The sequence below is a fragment of the Miniopterus natalensis genome, chromosome 2 (genome assembly GCF_054644295.1).
Source record: "Miniopterus natalensis isolate mMinNat1 chromosome 2, mMinNat1.hap1, whole genome shotgun sequence".
NCBI lineage: Eukaryota > Metazoa > Chordata > Mammalia > Chiroptera > Miniopteridae > Miniopterus > Miniopterus natalensis.
In genome coordinates, this window is record NC_142082.1 from 141313296 (window position 1) to 141336087 (window position 22792).

General features: G+C 42.0%; 1 protein-coding gene across 1 annotated transcript in view; it reads right to left on the reverse strand.

The window, feature by feature from the left end:
- Positions 1-627: 627 nt before the first annotated feature.
- The window catches only part of SLC4A8 (solute carrier family 4 member 8), a 71477-nt gene continuing 49312 nt past the window's right edge, over positions 628-22792 (reverse strand). Inside the window, exons 19-25 of the mRNA XM_016201303.2 lie at positions 22305-22556; positions 20585-20653; positions 19247-19420; positions 13597-13734; positions 10243-10334; positions 7888-7983; positions 628-6793 (exon numbers count right to left, since the gene is read on the reverse strand). Coding sequence (XP_016056789.2) covers positions 6781-6793; positions 7888-7983; positions 10243-10334; positions 13597-13734; positions 19247-19420; positions 20585-20653; positions 22305-22556 — 834 coding nt within the window. The 3' untranslated portion in view covers positions 628-6780. The remainder of the gene's footprint in view (positions 6794-7887; positions 7984-10242; positions 10335-13596; positions 13735-19246; positions 19421-20584; positions 20654-22304; positions 22557-22792) is intronic.

Here is a 22792-nt window from a genome sequence, read left to right on the forward strand (position 1 = left end):
TAGTACAACTGAAGCATGTCTGAGACAAACTGACATAATGTGGATACTGTCGGGATACTTAAAAAGTAGCCAAAAGCTAGAAAAAGGCCTCAGAGCCCGTGAGTTGTGTGTACTCACAGTGGGCTGCGTGTCCAGGATGCTCTCACGTGAGGCCTTTCTAGTCATTCCACAAAGCCTGCCGACACCTCGCCCCCACCCTTGCTTTTACTCCATCACTGGTCTCTCTACTCTTACTCCATTGTTTCCCTTTTCCCCTTTTCTCCAACCCACCAACTGAATTTGAGAAGAAGAGAAACACAGCACCTCCCACCCCCCAAAAACCCTACAGAGTGACAGCAAATTTTTAAAATCTGAATTTCTAAGCAGTGGAAAGTTCTTAAATATTAGCAATTCCTCTCATCAGCCTGGTTGCATCTCCAAAATGGGCTTTCTTTTCATGCTGTCCTGTCCCCCCCACCCAAACATAAGTCTAAGCGTTACTCCTTCCATGGCTCTGCCTCAAGGAGGTGTCCACACCCCTCCCAAGACACCCTCTGCAGACACCACCACATCTTTCCCTCACCATTCATAACTTTCTTCACAAGTTCTGAACTTGCTCAGCATCGGGCTCAAAGAACACCACAGGTGTCAGCAGTTTACACAGACTTTATTTTTCACCCACTGGGCACAGGGAAGTCTGGGCAGGCAGAGGTGCCACACCGCCTCCCCTGGTTCCCAGACAGACCATGAGACTTGGTGGTGAGGGAGAGGGGTCCTAGTCCTACCACAGATTGCTATGGGGTTATCACAACACATGATTCTTGGTTCTATTTACACCATGGAGTGTGGAGAGGGTACATTTCTTACACTAAAAATATATACTTTGGAATCTCTAAAACAAAAATATCTCTATCTCTACATGAACCCTACTAAAAAGAACATAGAAAACAGGGAAATGTACCAGCACCTCAAGTTGTCCCCTCCCAAGGGAAGGCTGCTCTGCTTTCCACTTGACACCCTTAGTTTGGGAGGGCAGCCATATCTAACCAATCAGACAAATACAGGTAAATAAGAGGGAGGCCCATCATCTTGGAGGAGTGAATATGGAAGAAAGGAGCAGGGAGGAGGATTTTGGCCTCTTTTGCAAAAGGAGTAATTGCACATTCAGTTTGGTACTTGTTTCCAACATTATTGCACATGGGGAAAACCTGTGTGTTGGCGCCAATTGCAAACCTGTGAAGAGAAGCCCCAGCTCTGATTTCAGCTGGGCTCAGAAAAGTGCCGTGGGTGGTTTCTCTCTCAGGAAATATTAATGCCATCAGCTGGAAGAAAAAGCTCTGTATTCCCTGGTGCCGAAAGTGGGTTAGTTTTAAAAATGTCACTCCTGCCCTGGCCAGTAGCTCAGTTGGTTAGAGCGTCATCCCTCTACACCAAGGTTGCAGGCTCCATCCTCAGGGCACATAAAAGCAGCAACCAATGAATGCATAAATAAGTGGAACAACAAATCGATGTTTCTCTCTCTCCCTCTCTCTAAAATCAATAAATTAAAAAAGAATGTCATTTACTTTATTTTCAGAGGATTAGAAACCATTCCGTTCCCTTTGAGCACAGAATCTCCTAAAAGAATTTTGCCTATGGGTGAATCATTCCAGTTTCTGAATTTTCCTACTGAAAAGATTCACAGAACTCTTTTCATGTTTCAAGCGGCGATGGATACCATGACTTCACACCTCTTTTGGTTATGAAAATTAGCCTCCTTTCTGGTAAAGAAATGTTAACTGCATTTCAGAGTCAACTGCCCATTCTCTATAATTAATGTAAGAGACCAAGGGTACCAAGAATCATAAAGAAAAATCCCTGGCTGGGTAACTCAGTTGATTTGAACGTAGTCTGGATACACCAAGGTTGTGGGTTCCATCCCCAGTCAGGGCACATGCAAGAAGCAACCAATGAATGTATAAATAAGTGAAACAACAAATCAATGTTTCTCTCTCTTTCTCCCCCTTCTTCTCTCTAAAATCAATAAAATTTTTTTTAGACTCAAAGAATAGATTTGGTAGAAAAATTACTTCTATTTGGTTTTACAGTGTCTTTTTCTATTTATACTGAAATATGGATGAGCCCAAGGGCTTGAGAATCCATAGTCCCTCATCCTAAATAAGAAAAAATAACCACAATGTCCCCTTTGCAAAAAACCCCAGAACCGTTCAACCTCCTCACCTCTCTCAACACCCCCAAAGCTGGTGGTGAGCTTTAGAATCTCTGACCAAGAACTTTTCTCCAAGGAGAACTTGAAAGACTGAGGAAAAGGCAGAAGAGAGAGGAAAGGGTGCTTGGAAAGCTGAGTTAGTAAACGGGATAGGACGTGGATGATGTCTCCTTTGGCCAGCCAGGGACCACAGGAAGGACTTCCACTTTATGGGAGGCCTGACAGCTACAACCGAAAGTCAGGAAGGCTGAGAACACTCAGTGCAGGGGTCCTGAATGCCCTGCCAGGATGAGAATCCAAGGAAGACGCAGCATCAAACTGGCAGACAGTGTCTGAAGTCCTAGGAGAAGGTGCTCACTCTCGCAAAAGAGACTCAGAGAAGCCGGTAAAGCAGAGAGGACATACTGGATTGTATTTCTGATGTGAGTTAAAAGGAAAGCCAGGGACCTGGGGTCAAGCCTTCTCCTGTGCTTCAGGAAAACGTGGAGACTCAGAACATGGACGCTGAAATCAATGGAGAAGATGCAGGGAGAACTGCTGACTATTCTAAGAGGAAAGTCTGGAGAGTTGAGTGGATAGAAAATACAGTAGAACTGGGAATCATCTGTTTTAGATGACCAGAAACCAGATTCCTAGCATCAGAGACCTCTTGAAGGTCACAGTGGTCATAGCCTGAGATGTCAACCCAGCCTGAGACTTAGCATATACCATATTTTTACCAAACATTTATGACTAAATTGCCCTGGCTGGTGTGACTCAGTTGGTTGAGCACTGTCCTGTGCACTGAAAGGTCACTGGTCCAGTCCCCAGTCCAGGTGTGTGCAGGGGGCAACCATTCAATGTTTCTTTCTCGCACTGATGTTTTTTCCCCTCTCCCCCTCTCCCTCCCTCTCTCTTCCTCTCTAAAGTCAATAAAAACATATTTAAAAAAAAAACATTTATGACTAATTTAAAAGCAAGTCATATCCCAAAGAGAAACAGCAAATGTTCACACTGTCTTTTGGAAATATGTGATTCACTACCCCCCTATCCTAAAGGCAAATTTATATGACTAAGGAGACAGGGATAGGAGCTGCACGTGGTAAAGACCAGATCTCCTGATTATTCCATCATCTGAAGTCTGAAATCATATTAGCCACAAAGAGCTAGCCTGCATTTTATGCAACCAAACATATCTGGCAACTTCCAGCATATTTCTGCTGGTTTTCACCTTCTCTCCATTCCTTCCCTAAAAGTCCTGGGCTAAACTCCAGCTGGTGTGTCCCAGGGGTTAGAGCATCAACCCACAAACCAAAGGGTCGCAGGTTCGATTCCCATTCAAAGGCAGATAGCTGGGTTGCAGGTTTGATCCCCAGCCCTGGCTGGGGCTCATACAGGAGGCAACCAATTGATGTTCCTTTCTCACACTGATGTTTCTCTCTCTCAACCTCTCTCTCTGTCTCCCTCTCACTCCCTCTCTCTCTAAAAAAAAAAAAAAAAAAAAAGGAAAAAATATCCTCAGGTGAGGATTAACAGCAACAACAAAAAAGTCATGGGCTAGGAAGTAACCCACTCTCTTAGCAATGCCAGTTCTTCCTCCCCCTTACAACCAAGATTCCACTCATCATCACTTTCTGAAATTCCTGACCTCTGTACTACCAGCCTGCCAACACTCAACTGAAATCTGCCCTTGTCGTAACAGGTGGACTGCTTCTCTGGCCCAAGCAAACTGGGGCACAGAAATCACGTAACTACCTGCCTTGCTTTTCTACCCCTAAGTCAGTTTCTCACCCTTTTCTATAGACTAATCAGTCTATATTTATCCTCAAGCTATTCTACTGGAGAAGTCTGAGAGGGGAACCCCTAGATGGGGGAATGATCATATTATTTTGATGTCCCTACAGCTTAGGTGCTCCGGCAATGTTTAATAGCAGCAATGAAAGCTTACGGATCAACTTTCATTTGTTGATAAGCACACATGCATATGCGCACGCACACACACAATCTACTGCTGCTGTTTCACCTCCACTCACAGTTTGCTACCCCACACACAGTGCACCTTGACCCTGCCACCAGAGTCACCGGCTACAGACCTGAGCAAGGAAGCAACCAGGACTGAGATGGAGTGTTTGGTGGGAGCTGGGAGACAGGAAAGAATAAGAGTAGGGAATGATGCCTATCACTAAGCTGTAGCACATATGAGTCTGGCTATTGTCTGAGAAAAATCTAATGGCCTAAAAATATTGGAACAGCCTTCAAAAGCAGCTAGTGTTCCTAGGGCACAGTAACTTGGGAGGGTCTGGCTTGGCAAGGACTCAAAAATGCACATGTGGCCCTGTAACTGCTCTGCACGGTTAACGAAGACAGATTCCCTACTCTGAGGAAGCCTAGCAGACACAAGGCATCACAAGACATCAGCATATTAGGAGAGAGATTTTTCTGAGTGATAGTCACCCAGTTTTGATGCATGAAGGGCTTTTCCCTGTTACATTCCTTACAGCCACGCTGAGGCTAGGGAACAGGTGAAGCAGTCACCAACCTCCCTACACAGAGGTGGCAGGTGAAGATGGGAGGGGCAAGATGGAGGGAGTGCGCAGGGGTGTTCTCTGGAAACAAAGGTGAGAAAGAAGGCAAGCTCAAGGATGCATCCAGAGAGGGACAGGGAAAGCTAGCAGAAAAGCTTTTCCTGTAGACAGGCTGCCTTTTGATTTTCTAGATTAGGTAGGTAAATGGGCATAATTATTACATTTATCCTAAAATGATAAAATATGAAACTTTGGCTCACAAAGATTTTAATGCCCATATAGTTCAAAAAATTCCGATTCCTGTCTGCACTACATGAAAGGAAGTCGAGGCTGTCCCTAAAACAGCCTTGTAAGTAGAAAAATCAGAAGAATCAGGAAAAGTATCCACAACTCAAAGGGATATCATTTTAACATTTGAAAGCAGTGTGCTGTTCAGCCAATAGATCACGCATATTGCTTGTTTACAGCAGGCATCCGTTCTGAGTGGATGGTGTCCTTCCTATACCAGTTGTTAAATATTTTGAAAATCATCTGTGTATTAAAATAACTGTGGCTCTAAGAGACAGGGAAATATGAAAGAAAAGCAGGACTCCTTCAATATCAAAGGTCCCTAGAGTAAGCCTAGAATACACTAATACATTTTAAAAGTCTAAGGAATGCAAGATTCCATAAAGTTATCTAGCCAACTCTTCATCTATGAAATGAGAGTACACTGAGGGGACATCCCACTACACAAAGATTTTCCAGGACGGGAAACTAGTATGATCAGATTCCTTGGTGTTGATATGCTTGCCAGTAATGTTCTGTGCACAGAGGAAGGGAAGGTCTATACACATTGGAGCCCAAATCATTGATATTCACTGCAACAGAGAAGAGAATAAAACTATAAGTGTAGCTGTACACTAAACACCAAAATTAATTTTACATATACAGTCATTCCCCAATGTGGCTTTTCACATCTGACAGCCAGAACATTTCTCAACCAAAAAAAATCCATGATGATGAAGAAACAACATGGCTGAAGGCGGCTTTGGTCCATTGATGGTTTGCTACTAAGGCAGCTAAGGAGACATTAAGTAAGCACTTAGATATCTCCAGGAATGGAATCAGATGTGCTCTCAAGAGACAGCAGCAAGACACAGGTGTTTCCACAACATGGCCAATAAAAACACCTTATCTTCCCTCCCAGTCACCAACAACTACTATCAAACCTTTCCCAGGCACCAAGAAAGCAAACACTATGACAAATTTTCCACCCAGGAAGTCCTCCTAGTGTCTAATTCCGTCTGCAGCAATTTAAGTTCAGTCTCTTACTCTATCCTGAAGGAAACCAAGAGAAGCTACTCATTCTCACTTATCATTATTGATTTCCCCCCGGAGCCTTCCCTACCTAAGCTAAACAACTCCAATGTCCCACTTGGCTCTTTTATCGTCTGAGGTCCTTGCTTAGTTATGCAAGCTGCTGCTAGGGAACCATGAAGGTGCACCCGGGTCAGAGGTGTCTTCTGGCTATGGTGAGCACTACCAATGCCCTGGCTGCTGACTCTCCTAGTAGCCAATCCTCCTGACAGCCTCTGACTCTGACCAGCATCCTCTTGGCAGGCAATCCAACCAAGGTCCAGGGTCCTAACAGCCTACAGACACTCTGGGACTGGGGAGCCTTCCCTTTCCTCTCTGCTCTGCTCCCACTCCTTACCCCTCCTTTAGGAAGAGGAACCTCACTGAAGGGATCTGCAGTGACAGAATGGGTCCTATGGTTTGGCAGGCCAGCAGAGTTTCAGAGAAAATGTCTGGAAGCTGGGAAGCTGGGTCTTCAGTGGTGGCAGTTTCGAAGAGAAGAGAAGCGAGAGGAGAAGTACCAGCAGGTGGTCTTCTGCTTCCACGGTCCCATCTGGCTGCTGGTATGGGGACAGCTGGGTGCCCTCCAACACACACCATGAATAACTGAATGCTTCAGCATGGCTTTGACATGACCAAGGACAGGGCCAGACTTGGTCTTGCTGCTTGTCTGACAGATTCACCATCTTCTCTGTAACCAGACTTTCCTGAGGCACCTCATGGCCCAAATCTTCCATCTCGGCAAAGATTTTAGTTGAAGAGACTAAATAAAAGTGTTACAATTAGACAAAAAGGGAACACATGATTCATTCCAGCTTTTAAGACAATACTTTGAAGATGTCACCATAATTTGGATCTGGCTATATTTTCAGTTCATTGACAAGTAGACTAGCTCTCAACTAAAAATAATCATGTGAGTTATACATTTCAACAGCTGCCTGGATTTTCCTCTGAAGGAAAGAAGACTCTATATTTCACTCACATTCAAGCACAGATTTATTTTAACCCATTCAATAAAGAAATAACCAGTTTCTCCTCAGAGCAGCCTTATGAGTACAACGGTTATGACCATTCCCATTTTCCTGCCTAGTAAACTGAGAGCCAGAAACAGTGGCCTGCCAAATTGCAGGAATTAATAACTGAGCTAGGTCTCTTCATTGCTAGTCTCCTTTTTTTTTTTTTTTTTTTTAACTAGGAAAGTTGCCTTTAATAAAACCTAAGAGCTTCCCTTCAGTTATCTGCCTACTTAAAGTTAAGTGGTGTTTGGACTAAATTATTCAATTTGGGTGCATGGCCTACCTCACTGCAGGCAAAGATGCCTCAAGTCCTTCCATTTTCTCCATTAACCTGATTAAATTTGATCTATGCTATTGGCAAATGATATACAGAATTTAGTTTCCAAAATAATTCCAGCTGCAATTTAATACTTCAAAATCTTTTCTTGGCAATAATTCTCATTATGGAATTGTATCAATACTATCAACACTATATGAATATTTTAGCAATTTCCCAGTTTGTGTGGTTTCAGTAACCAGAGAAATGCTCTATAGATTTTGAAATGAGGACTGGAAAGATTAAGGGAACTAAATAGGTAAAGCAAATTTATATCCCCAAATAATTCCATCCTGACTTTGGACCTGTATAAATGGGCAGCTCAAAATGGCATATCTGTTCAAATAGTTAGAAAACATTTTTATTTTACTTAGGCTTGCAGTCATTCTTGTGGGGTTAGTAGCAGTCCTGGAAGGGATATTTGTTAGACAAATTCAATTTTATAACTAAAATATCTTTTACTTTCAACATGATTGCTATTTTTAAAAGCCAGAAATAAAAATCAGCAATTATAGTTCTCTTTACCTCTTTTCCTTGGTATTTCCAGAATTCATACTGAGAGCTTTCCAGACCGTGGTTTTAGGCATTTCATCAGATATATTAATCTCAGAGGGGTCACATCTGAAATGAATACTTAGAACAGTAAATTCCAGACATACAAATAAGATACATATCTTACACTATACTGACCACCACCCACCAGAAGGGAAAATATGAGGTCTGAAGGAGCTCAACTAAGAGCTCTTAGGAGGACTGGGAACCAGACAGTCGGAATGTAGAGAGGCAAGGTGACCCTTGAGGTGCTTGCTGCTGAGGGCTGGGCTGGTGTGCCAGGTGGTGGCCAGCCCTGCCCCCACAATTCTGCACTCCCTCGAGGGGCCCCTCTGGGGTTGCTGATGTCAGTGCTGTAATGCCAATGGCGGTAGCATCAGGAGCTCCCACTTACTGAGTACTTGCTGTGTGCCAGCCACAAGGCTAAGCACTCTTCATTCATTTTCTCACTTACTTGGTCAAATGTTTTCCATTTGTAGTTAACAAAGGACTTTTATAATATATTATTTTAACTATCACAGATTCAGAGATTATTAACATCCTCATTTGAAGATGCAGAAACCAAAGCTCCCAGGGCTAACTGACCATCCAAGGTCAAATGCCAGTAAGTGGGGAATCAAGACCTTGAATCCAATCCTTGGTTTCCTAGAAACCCAGAGTGCTCTGAAGTTTTCTACAAGCCACGCTGTATCCTTTCAAAAGGCCAAGAGAGGAGGCAGCATCCTAGTAGAGGAGGAACATTGCTCCTACTTTGCCACCAAAGATTCAAAGCCTATGGCTCCTTCTAGAACAGCCTGTAGAAAGTTTATTAAAGTCCAAAGATTCCACTTCTTTTGGGGTCAGTTAAAAAGTCAACCTCATAGTAACATAGTAACAGGGAGTAGAATGGTGACTACCAGAGGCTGGGAGATGGGGGAAAAGGGAAGATGCTGATCAAAGGGTACAAACTTTCGGTTATAAGATGAATAAATTCTGAACACCTATGAACAGCATGGTGAACACAGTTAATAATAACATATCGTACATGTGAAATTTGCTAAGAAAGTGGATCTCAAGTGTTGTCACCACAAAAAAAAGGAATGGTAACTATAGGAGGTGATGCATATGTTATTAGTTTGATTGTAGTAATTATTTCACAATATATACATATATCAAAATATCATGTTGTACACCTTAAATATATACTAGTTTTATTTAAAACTAATATATATTTATTTTTAATTTTTAAAAATGTTTCATTATCTTTATTGTTGAGACCAATACAGATGTCCCCCTTTTAACCCCACTGATCCCCTCCACCCCACATCCATCCCACCCCCAGGCCCTCCTCACACCAATGTCCGTGTCCATGGGCCATGCCCATAAACTAATATATTCTTAAATAAATATATTTTAAAGCTTTTAAACTTTAAAAGAAAAGTCTGTCCTCACTTCCCCCTCAGTATAAACCACAATCAATTCAATGATTCAGCAATAAAATATCCAGGATCTAGATGACCCAAATCCTTTCTTCCATTTCTGCCCCTTCGTGACCTCTGGGCTTCTTTCAGCTTGAATGTATCTCTTCCATAGTGGAAACAAAATGCCAGGAATGAAACCACAAATGGACCTATTTAGCTTCCTGTGACTTGTGGTGAGCAATAGCTTCAACAGAGAAAGGGGCTGAAATCACTGGCAGAAGTAAGGAGTTTCTGTGACCCATTTCAGTTCATGGGACTATAGATGCCATGAGCCAAGCTGGAATGGGCTATCTCTGCCCATCCCCAAAGGCTTGCCCAAGCTTGGGAATTTCATGCCCACCAGGTTGAGAACTCACTGAAAACAAAGACCACTTCCTACTCATCTTTGGAAGGTAACAGAGAAAGGCAGAGGAAACACTGGGCTGAGGAGTACAAAGACGAGGAGTTGAATCTTAAACTTTCTACTTAGCAGCATTGTGACCTTGGGCATATTGCCTAAAATCCTCCAAACCTCGGTTTCCTCACTGTACAAATATGGATAGTGACACTTATATCAGAAAGCTGTTGTAAAGATTAAATGAGAGAACATAGTAAACCTTCTAGCACAGTCCTGGCACAGAGAAGACACTCAGTACATGGGCTCCGTTAGCTCTGTCCTTGTGATTCCCAGCACTGGTCTAGTGCCTCACACAGGGCAGGTCCTCAGTGAACCATGAAAGGAAAAGTTGTTTTCCACATTTTCAAACGGGAAGGCTGAGCATTAGCTTTTTATACCAGCAGCTGCAATGGTGACCCCCTCCCCCACAACACACACACACACAGCCAGAACAACCAAAACAGTCAACTCCTTGGTGTTTTGGGATTTTACCTGAAACTGTTGTTCTTTCCGGGACTACTTAGTAACTTCCTGCTCTCTAAGGGGAACTTGTCTCCCCCCATGTCTAACATTTTCTCAGCCTCCTGGAAGAAAAGGAGACATTATTATATCTTGGACCAGGTAAAACCGTAAGTCTACACCAGTCCATTTTTTTCTATCACCACAATGTCTACCTAATTTTTCTCACATTTATTATAAAAAAGTATAATTATGTTCTTTCCTAGAATTCGCTCATCACAAAAAGAGAGACTACTAAATATCTGTACCCATGGAATAGTATTTTTTTTAAATCCTGAATTTGAATAAGCCTCTAGATCCAACTACCATACCAATTTACTGGAAGCACAGAGGACAGATGAAAATGTTAAATGACACAAGGACACATTTAGTAAAATCTAAATGGTGGGAAACCCTATAGGTCAAAGACCCAGTTTCTTCAGCAAAAAGTAAAGGGACAGAAGGGGAACTCCTAAAGAGTTTTAAGAAACATATCAACCAACTACAATATATGGATCATATTTGGATCCTGATTCAAACATATTATTAAAAATAATCATAAGGCAATTGGAGGAAATATGAATACTGAATATTCTTTCTACTTTTGTATATGCTTGAAATATTCCAAAATAAAATGTTTTCTTAGAAATAATTCCATTAATACAAAGGAAATAATTATAGAGAAAAATATGTACAGAGATGTTTAAATTAGTATAATTAATAATAAAACCTAAAACTATAAACTTTAACAAAGGAAGAATGTTTAGATTATTAGATATTATAGAATATTATGCAGCCATTAAAATAATAAATATGAGCCCTGGCCTGTGTTGCTCAATGGTTAGAACATCAGCCTGAAAACCAAAGGGTTGCTGGTTCCATTCCCCATCAAGGGCTCTGGGTTACAGGTTCGATCCCCAGTCCTGGTCGAGGTGCACGCAGGAGGCAACCAATTGATGTGTCTCTCTCACATCGATGTTTCTCTCTTTCTCTCTCTCCCCCTGCTCCCTTCCACTTTCTCTAAAAATCAATGGAAAAAATATCCTTGGGTGAGGATTAACAACAACAAAAAAGAACAAATATAATTCTTTATTGTATGGACACACAGAAACATGCAAGTGTCATAAAATCAAGTTAAGGGGGGGGAATAAGAATATATATACCCCCCCAGAAACAAATATACAATTATTACACTTATGTGAAAACTATGTTAAGGATTTAAAGAGAACGTAAAGAAATAAACATAAATGTTGAATGCTAACATGAAATTTTGTGGTGAAATCTTCAATTTTTTTTTTTTTTTTTAATCTTCACCCAAGGATATTTTTTCCATTGCTTTTCAGAGAAAGAGAGAGAGGAAAAAAACACTGGTATGAGAAAGACACATCAGTTGGTTGCCTCCCACATGTGCCCCAGCCAGGGATGGAGCCTGCAACCAAGGTATGTGCTCTTGGCCAGAATCAAACCTGGGACCCTTTGGTTTGTGGGCCAACACCCTAACCACGGAGCCAAACCAGCTAAGGCAAAATCTTCATTTTTTTCATTTGATTTAGTTTTAAAATAATTTTATAAAGAATTTTTGGGAAGTAAGGAGTATAATGTTTACTAGCCACCTTATGTTTAACATCCAAAAGACATCCCTTGATTTTCATCTCAAATCTGCCGTTCCTTGCTCTTCCCCATATTAATAGCACAACCATTCATCTAATTGTTTCTCCAAAAATCTAAGTGGTGTCCTTCATTCGTCTCTCACCCATCCTCACTATAGTTAGCAAAACCCATCAGCTCTATCTTCAAAATAAGCCCCCCAAACCAGCCATTTTCATCAACTCTCCCTTAGCCTAAGCCACCATCACCTCTTGCCTGAACTATTGCCAAGAGATAACAGATGCTGGCAAAGATGTGGAAAAAAGGGGACCCTTGTACACTGTTGGTGGGAATATAAATTGGTACAGCCACCGTGGAAGACAGTATGGAGGTTCTTAAAAAAACTAAAAAAGAACTACCATGACCCAGCAATTCCACTTCTGGGTATATAGCCAAACGAAATGAAATCACTATCTCAAAGTGGTATCTGTACCCCCATGTTTACTGCAGCATTATTTACAATAGCCAAGACATGGAAACAACTTAAGTGTCCATCAATAGATGAGTGGATAAAGAAAGGTTATTACACGCACATACACACACACACACAGGGATATTATTCAGCCATAAAAAGGAAATCCTGCTGTTTGCAACAACATGAATGAATCTTGAGGACATTATGTTAAGTGAACTAAGTCAGGCAGAGAAAGACAAATACTTTATGATCTCACACGTGGAATCTAAAAAAACTGAAGTCATAGAAATAGAACACATTGGTGGTTACCAAGGGTGGAGGTTAGGTGGGGGAAATGGGTGAAGGTAGTCAAAGGGTACAAACCTTCAGTTATAAGATGAATAAATTTTTCTGGGGATATAATGTACAGCATGGTGACTATACTTGACAATACTGTATTGTATATTTGAAAATTGCTAAGAGAGATTTCAAAGTTCTCACCACAAAGAAATAATTGTGACTATGTGAGGTGATGGATGTGTTAACTAATGCTATTGTGGCAATCATTTTGCAATGTATACATATATCAAATCATTATGTAGTACACCTTAAACCTATACAATGTTATATGTCAATTATATCTCAATAAAACTAGAAAAAATAATACAAGATTTTTGAAATTCAAGATATATTTTAAAAAGTCCTTTAAAATGCATTGCAAAGGACACTATTTCAAGCACTAAGTGTACTTGGAAACACTTTCCAACTCAGTTCTTGGTCTGGTATTTTCATTTTGCTACACATCCATTCTTTGAACATAGAGGCCACTGACTGAGGGTCCACTGTATGGATGGCAGATGCCAAGTGCTGAGGGAAATACAGAAGGACAGAAAGTCCTATGCAAGTTATCTTTGCATGGTGCCAACCACAACATCATCTGCAATTAGGTACATAACAAATACTCTCAGAAAATAACAGGTTTTGTATACTTATCAAATTAGACCTTTTGGGAAAACATGACCCATTAGATCTGATAAAAGCAGATTTTATGTTTATATTCTAAGTGTGAATCTGGTGAGTAGACTGTAGACAAACCAAAAAACAACTGGTTATCAAATCCAAAAATGAAGGACAAACAGAGACAAGAATTCTTAATCCTTTCTCAGCTGAGAACAGCTCTGGAGAAATCTTCCCAGCTCCCAGATATAACCCTTGGGATTCCAGACATGCTGACTTTTCCTGTGGCCCTTCCTATGTTTGGTAATTTAAGGCTGCCCCAAATGTACAGTTAGTGCAAGAACTATGACCTCTTCCTCCTTGGCCTTCTTTTTGGCATCATCCAACTTCTTCTTTTTGCTTTCAGGCATGAGATCATCTAACCAGCTCAGCTCTCGCTTAGAGAAACAGAGATCCATGACTTTCCTGACAAAGACCAAGGCCAAAACCTGAAGAAAAATAAAAAAAATACATTAAAGGGACTCATTTACTTCCTGGAGTTAAGAGCAAAATCTTATTTTCATAGCAGACTAGGACATTTCCTGTTAAATCAAACTCATAATAATCATGATAGTTGCCTTCTACTGACTGCCCTCTTTGTACCAGATACTAAGGTAAGTGTTTTATATACAGTATTTTACTTAATTTTCATAACAACTTAGAGAGCAACTAATTTAATTCTCTCATTAAAAAAAAAGCCTTGAAGTAAGAGAAACAACAAGATGGCGGTGTAGGTAACCACAGTACCTGCCACTTCCCACAATCATATCAAAATTACAACTAAAATACAGAACCACCATCATTCAGAACCTCCTGAAATCTACCTAAACAGAAGTCCTACAATGAGGGAACTAAAGAAGCATCGAGATGGGTAGGAGGGGCAGAGAGATGGAGCAGAACTGCAGAGACACAGCGATGGTCCCACACCCAGGTGCCGCGGTTTAAGCCCGGGAGGGATATCTCAGCGGTGGAGGTTTCTCAGAGGAGCAAGGAGTCCCAGCCTCACATCAGGCCCCCCAGCCCAGGGTTCCAGTGCCGGGAAGAGAAGTCCCCACAACTTTGGGCTGTAAAAACCAGCGGGGATTGTGGCTGAGGCTGTGGGAGGCTGTGGGAGTCCCAGGCAGCTCCTCTTAAAGGGTCGGCACCTCGACTTACTCAGACGCGCTCCCTCTGAGCTCCAGCACTGGGCAGCAGCTTGAAAGGAACCTGGGATATTCGGGGAGGAATTAACTTGCCTGGAATCAGGATGGGAGCTGGAGGGGCAGCTTTCTCACAGACAGAGGAGCTGGCAGAGGTCATTGCTCCTTTGGCAAGCCCTCCCCACACAGAGCTGGCAGGCAGGCACCATATATGAATCTCTAGCACCTGACTCACACCTTTGGCCTTGCCCTTGCGATTCCCAGAGACCCCGCCCCTCCCTACGTGCAAGCTCATCCAAGCCATTTCCAGGGGCTTTTCTATGCAAGTGGCCTCTCTAGTTTCATACTTGGGACTTTCCTAAAATCTAGTTTCATGCTTGGGACTTTCCCAAACAAGCAGCAGCTGGCCTCAGCATGCCCCATATGTCTTGGTAAGTGGCCCCAGACCTGGCACTAGTGGCAGCCTGCATTGGTTCACAGCTTGGCCTCTCCTGGACACCTCCAAGCCCAGCACAAGTAGCAGCCAACAAACTGCTGTGTAGCTCATGCTGGGTGGCCCTGGGCAAGGCACAGGCAGAGGCTGACTTTGCACCTCCAGGGAGGCTCCAGAGACAGTGCACCTGGTGGTCAGACTTGACCATGCTGGATTACAACCCTACCACATCCACGAATGACACACTCAAGGGGTGAACTTGGTGAACACCAAAGCTCCACTGACGTAAATCCTGCTCCACAGGGGAGTCTCCAGCACAGCAGCTCTTTAGCTGTAGTTGCAGTTTTGTCCTCACAGCCGACTAGTCTGGGGTCAATTCCTCCCAGTGACGCCAACAACCACCAAGGCTCAACTACAACAGGACAGTGCACACAGTTCAGTCCACATAGGGGAGCATTTAGAAGGCCCAGCTCAGGTGACTGGGGAGGCTGAGCCACTGGGCCCTACAGGACACCTACTACACAAAGCCACTCTACCAATTCCAGGAGATATAGCAGCTCTACCTAATACAAAGAAACAAACACCAGGAAGCAGCCAAAATGTAGAGGCACAGAAACATGTCACAAAGGAAAGAACAGAAGAAATCTCTAGAAGAGGAACTAAATGAAATAGAGCCAAGCAAGCTACTAGATACAGAGTTCAGAATAATGGTTATAAGGATCCTCAAGGATCTTAGATCTTAATAAGACTATTAAAGAAACTAGTGAGATCATTAATGACATAATAAAGAACCAGTCAGAAATGAAGGCTACACTAACTGAAAGGAAGAATAATTTACAGGGAATCAACAGTAGAGTAGAGGATGCTGAGAGTCATATCAGCAATTTGGAATATGAGGAAATAAAAAACACCCAACCAGAAGAGCAAAAAGAAAAAAAGAATCCAGAAATATGAAGATAGTATAGGAGTCTCCGGGACAACTTCAAGTGGCCCAACATTCGCAATATGGGGATACAAAAGGAGAAGAAAGCAAGCAAGAAATCGAAAAACTATTTGAAAAATAGTGACAGAAAACTTCCCCTACCTGAGGAAAGAAAAAGACTTACAAGTCCAAGAAGCACACAGAGTCCCAAACAAGAGGAACTCAAAGAGGCCCACAGCAAAACACATCATAATTAAAATGCCAAAGGTTAAAGACAAAGAGAGAATCTTAAAAGCAGCAAGAGAAAAGCAATTAGTTACCTACAAGGGAGCACCCATAGGACTGTCAGCTAATTTCTCAACAGAAACCTTGCAGGCCAGAAGGGAGTGGCAAGAAATATTCAAAGTGATGAAAAGCAAGAACCTACAACCAAGATTGCTCTACCCAGCAAAGCTGTCATTTAGAACTGAGGTCAGATACAGAGCTTCACAGATAAGAAAAAGCTAAAGGAGTTCATCGCCACCATACCAGTACTACATGAAATGTTGAAGGGTCTCCTGTAAGAAGAAGCTAATGAACAAAAGAATCTGACAAACAAAACAGACCCAGAGACATTGAAGCATGCAACAGACTGTCATACCTCAGAGGGAAGAGGGAAGAGGGAAGAGGGAAGAGGGAAGAGGGAAGAGGGAAGAGGGAAGAGGGAAGAGGGAAGAGGGAAGAGGGAAGAGGGAAGAGGGAAGAGGGAAGAGGGAAGAGGGAAGAGGGAAGAGGGGTGAGGGGAGGGAAGAGATTAACCAAGGAAGTTAATATGCATAACCCATGGACATAGACAATAATGGGGTGAAGGCCAGGGGAGGGGGTTGGAGTGAGATGGAGGGGTTCAATGGGGGAAAAAATGGGATACCTGTAATACTTTCAACAATAAAGATGAATTTTTAAAAAAAGAGAGAAAAAAGCCTCCATTTGCAGATGGCCCAAAGAGTTGACTTTCCCTGGTTTGGGGCCAGCAGGAAGGGCTACAGGGAAGCATGGGGGTGGAGAGCCTCTGCAGGAACAGGGCCATGGTGGGCCAGTTACGAACAGCCCAAGCATGCCTCACCAAGGGGTGAGGGGACCTTGACAGCCTGGATTCCCTCTAATCCTTTGCCTTTACGTTTTCCCACAAAATCCTTGTTTTATGCCCTGCATCATGGATCTGTAGTGGTTTTTGTCTTTGCACTTTGGCCTGGTCTGATAGTCATTTTATAAGTGGAAAACTGAGGCCCAGAGAGAGAAAGTAACTTGCCTAAAATCTGACAACTAATTGCCTCAATAGAAACAGCTCAGGGTGTCTCATTTGCTGCTTCATTTTGCCCCATAAGGGCCATTTTAGCCAAAGGAGAACAAATAACCCAGAACGACCTGCCTGGATTGATTGGTGTTCACCAGCTACCTCTGGTGGCTAGAGAAAGAACGAGGCAAATTGGGCTTATGAAATTCAACCACATTTCTCTTCAGGAGAGGCTATATCTAGGAGGCTAGAGTAAAAAAAAAAACAAAAAAAAACCCCTCCAGTTTCCTCACCCGTAAATATTCTCTCATTTAGACAGAGTTCAAAAGTACCTAAACAGGTACCAAACATTATCCTCATTGCCTTTTCCCTCTAGAGGCCCACCTTTTGGGTAACTTTCAAACAGCCCACTGAATTCTCAGCTTCCTCATGACACAGAGCCAGAGAAAGGAAGGCATCAAGAGGAGGCGATGAAACAGTCAGGTGGCAAGAATTTCATCACCACCCTGGATTTAGAAAACAGCCTGTTACCTGTTGCACCACACACAGTTCAGTTTCTCTAGTCTTCTTTCCAAAGCCCTTGCTTCAGTTAGAAAAGAGGTAATACTGTCCCAGTCACTTAGTGCTAGAGCAACCTTTTCCTCTCTCCCAGAGGCTCAAAAGAGTGCATTTCTTCCACTTTAAGCACTTCTGATTGCAATAAATTCTAAATTGGAACTCTACTACTTTGAAGCAACATGCAAATTATTGCAAACATGAGGAATCCTTTCCATGTCAGATTCACAAAAGAAAGTAAGGGGGGGAGGGAGGAAGGAAGAAAGAACAGGCAGACTGGTGGCTTGGAAAGTAAATATGGCAAACTGTTACACACTTGTACCCACACCTCAAGGTCCCCAAAATAATGTTGCTCCTACAAAGACCAACCAAAAAACAAAACCTCACCAATAAGGGATTGATATCCAGATTTTATAAAGAACTCCTAAAATTCAACAACAAAAAAAACAAACAGCCCTGGTCAGTGTGGTTCAGTGGCTCGAGGACTGAACTGCACATCAAATGGTCATGGGTTCGATTCCAAGTCAAGGGCACGTATCTGGGTTGCAGGTTCAACCCCTAGCCCTCGTCGGGGTGCATGCAGGGGGCAACCAATCAATGTGTCTCTCTCACATCAATGTTTCTCTTTTTCCCTCTCTCTTTCTCTACCTCCTCTCTCCCTCCCTTCTACTCTACTCCCTTTAAAAATCAATGGAAAAAATATCCTCGGGTAAGGATTAACAAAAAAACAAACAACCCAATTTTAAAAATGGGCAAAGAACTTGAATAGGCATTTCTCCAAAGAAGATATACTAATAACCAATAATCACATGAAAAGATGCTCAACATTATTAATCATTAGAGAAATGCAAATCAAAACCACAATGATACCACTTCATACCCATTAGGATGGCCATTATAAACACACACACACACACACGCACGCACACACACAAAACAGACCAAAAAACAGAAATTAAGTGTTGGCAAAGATGTGGAGAAATTGAAATCCTGTGCACTGCTGGTAGAAATGTAAAATGGTGCAATCGCTATGAAAACCAGTGTGACAGGCCCTCAGAAAATTAAAAATGGAAGTACCAATATGACCCAGAAATCCCACTTCTTGGTATTTACCCAACAGAACTAAAAGCAGAGACACAAACAGGTATCTGTTTCCCGTTACCATTATTCACATAGTCAAAGCATTATCCACAAGAGCCAAAAAGTGGAAGTAATCCAAGTGTCTATCGACAAATGAATAAACAAAATGTGGTCTATATACATAACGGGATATTATTCATCATTTAAAAAGGAAAGAAGTTCCTACACATGTTACAACGTGGATGAACCTTGAAGACATGTTAAGTGAAAAAAGCAAATCACAAAAGGACAAATACTACAGGATTCCACCCACATGAGGTGCTAGAGTAGTTAAATTCAGAGACAGAAAGTAGGGTGGTGGTTACCAAGGGCTGGTGGGTGGAGGGAGTGGAGAATTATTGTTTAATGTGTATGGAGTTTCAGTTTTGCAAGGTTAAAAAAGTTCTGGAGGTGTATGGTGGCAATGTGAATGTACTTAAAAATGGTTAAGATGGTAAATTTTATGTCATGTGTATTTTATCACAATTTTTTAAATAAGTAATAACTTTTTAGAACTCACCATCATTGGAAAGACAATGGCAGCTGGAGATGCCTTGATGACCCAGAGCAGGACCAGGCAGGTCAGCTGGATGAGGGTAAAGAGGTGCACTTTGCGGAGTGGCACGTGCCGGAGGTAAATGAAATCTGGCTGGTGCTTTGCAGGCATCCCGAAGAGCTTCAGCCGATCAAAGAACTAAAAGAAAGGGACTAGAATTTATTTCCAGGAAGTTTCTCTGGGTCAGAAACTTGTTAGGCCCATTCATACCTCTTACATCACCTGCTTTGAAAGGTAGACAATACTATTTCCACTAGACAGAATGGAAACAGTCTCAGAACAGGTTATTTGGCTAAGGTTGGTAAGTGGCAGAGTCAAATTTAAAATTCATCTTAAATTCTGGGTTCAAATTTCTTTTTCCTATCCCACACTGTGGCTCCTAAGAGAGCTCTTTCTCAGGGAGTGTTGAAAATAAGGCAATTGCATCTTTCTCTCTATTATCAAAACCAAATCTCTTCTGGCTATTGGAGGAGTTTGGAGATTCTCATTATTTATAGTAAATACATAAAATGAAACCTGATAACATTATTATTTATAGTAAAGACATAAAATGAAACGTCATAACATTCTGGATATAGAAAATATGGCTATCCTTATATTATAAAATGAAAAACAGGCCCAGAGAGATTAAATAACCTCTCCAGAGTCACATTACAATTCAGTGTATAAGAATGACCACTGGACATTCCATAAAAACAAACAGGAACCAGCCACCAAGAGTAGAAGCAGATAAGTCATATCATCTGGGGTACCCAAGTAATCAGGGACAAGCTCCTGAGTTTCTCTGTTCAAAGGACTCAGAGGAATGAATAGATGGGAAATGGCAGAGTATGCCAGGAAGTACTATCTGCTTACCTGGAGAAGCTCCCACTGCTCCCCAGTCTCTTCACCAAAGTACCCCAAGTTAAACCCCTGTCTCACACTTTAGCCTGGCACTAAAACTATCACTGTTCATGTTTGGAAGCCAGTTTGGTTCTTGACCAACCTTTCATATCTAAGTTCACCAGCCTTAATAGCTGACAAAGCACCTATTATTTAATGTGTGGCTAATAAGTGTCTGTTGAAAAAGATGACAAATGACTGGAATCATGACGTCAGGCCAGGCTACTGTGTAAGTCCCTATACCCTCATGCCAACATGGCTCTATTTTTCCCAGTGTCCAAAGAAATGTCTAAAATAGCTTAACCAGCAAGACTAGGAAAAGGTTTCTCAAGAACTAGTTTGTGCTGGAGCTGTCCCACCCTGGTCAGGACAAGTGAGCTCACAGTGAGAAGACATTGCACTGGCTGAGCCATATGATACCTGAATTCCCTGTAGAGAAGAGACTCCCATGTAGAGGAAGACTCCGTAGAGCACTGGCATAGGGATGAACTAAAGACAAAGGGCAGAAAGACCAGAGATTACACTTGGTATCAGCACACTCAAGACTATAACAACTTTTACATCTCCAAGAAGGAAGTAGTCACAAAATCACAACATAAACATTGCATTAGTTTCTGCTGCTTTTTCGTGATGTAGAAGTAGAAGCAAAATAAGCTGACTACGATAAAAATCCCTTTGTTCTGAAATGAAATGATTACATGTAAGTGTAATCTCGTCCTGGTTAAATCATAGGCCTCGTGTCTTACCCACATCTGGCTCTTCCTCCTCTGTGGGGATGGGGTTACACACACACACACACACACACACACACACACACACACACAAACACCTCTTTGTTTTTTTACTAGTGAGAGAGGAAAGGTGTATTTTTTTCATTTTTTAAATTTTATTTTTTGCCCGGCTGGGCGTGGCTCAGTGGTTGAGCGTTGACCTGGGATCCAGGCGATTGGGGTTCGATTCCTGGTCAGGGCACATGCCCAGGTTGCGGGCTCAGTCCCCAGTCGGGGGCGTGCAGGAGGCGGCCAATCAATCACTCTCTCATCATTGATGTTTCTATCTCTCTCTCTCCCTCTCCTTTCCTCTCTCCGAAATCAATATATATTTTAAAAAAAATTATTTTTCAATAATAGTTGACATTCAATATTATTTTATATTAGTTTCAGGTGTACAGAATAGTGGATAGACAATTATATAATTTATGAAGTGATCCTCCTGGTAATTCTAGTACCCACCTGGCACCATATATAGTTATTATAATATTATTGACTATATTCCCTACGCTATACTTTACATCCCCATGACTATTTTGTAACTACCATTTAGAACTTCTTAATCCCTTCACCTTTTTCTCCCTGCCCCCCAACCTCTATCCCATCTGGCAACCTTCAGTTTGTTCTCTGTATCTATGTGTGTTTCTGTTTTGTTTGCTCATTTATTTTGTTCTTTAGATTCTATATATAAGTGAAATCATATCATATTAGTCTTTCTCTGTCTGGTTTATTTTGCTCAGCATAATACCCTCTAGGTTCATCCATGCTGTCACAAATGGTAAAACTTCATTCTTTTTTATGGCCAAGTAAGATTCCATTGTATATATATATGAAAGCTTTTTTATCCACTCATCTATTGATGGGTACTTGGGCTGCTTCCGTATCTTGGCTATTGTAAATACCATCTCCTTAGACAGGCCTTTTCTAACCACACTAACTAAAACAGTACCCCTTTAATTCTCTATGGCACCATAGGCCACTATATACTCCCTTTTATCATTTATATTCTCTAATTATTATGTTTCTTTTCTTTTTTTAAAAGATTTTTTAAATTGATTTTTAGAGAGAGAGGAAGGGAGAGGGAGAGAGAGAAACACTGATGTGAGAGCAAAACATCAGTCGGCTACTTTGCACCCTATTGGGGATCAAGCCTGAAACCTGGGCATGTGCCCTGACCAGGAATTGAACTGGCAACCTTCTGGTGCACAGGACGACACCTAACCAAGTAAGCCACACCAGCCAGGGTTTGTTTGTTTTCTTAATTAACTTTCTTAACTACATCTTATTTATCTTACCCCATTAGAATAAGCTCTTTCTTATTTTCAAATCAGGCACTCAATATATTACCTAACGAGTAAATGAATGATTACCTTTAATATAGTCGTCATGAAGACTGAGCAGCCCATCAGCACAAAAATCATAAGGCCTGTCACTCTCTGTTCTCGGATGCCCAAGAACTTGGGCTGTTCTCCAGGAGCAGAGCACTCGGATTCCAGTTTGAGGCTGTTCACATGTGTGATAGACAGGACAGTTGCAGCCACAAACCAGGGCAGGCCCATGATGGAGCAGACGCCCAGCATGATGGCTACCATTAGCAGGTCCAGGTGGTAACCACAGCCTTTCTGTGGGGAAACAGAGTCTCCATCACCATCAGTCTGGCATAGATCAGTGAGCTAAGAGTATTCCAGCCCCTCCTGGTTTGGAGGGAACAGAGAAGAAAAAGGGAAACTTTAGCCTGTCTAAAACATGCCAGTATCCATTCTTTATGCAAGTGCCCTCAGATTTCACTTTGATTCTCACACATTCAAAGATTCATCCTTTCTTGGCAGAGTAGCCAGAGATCAAGACACATTTTGAC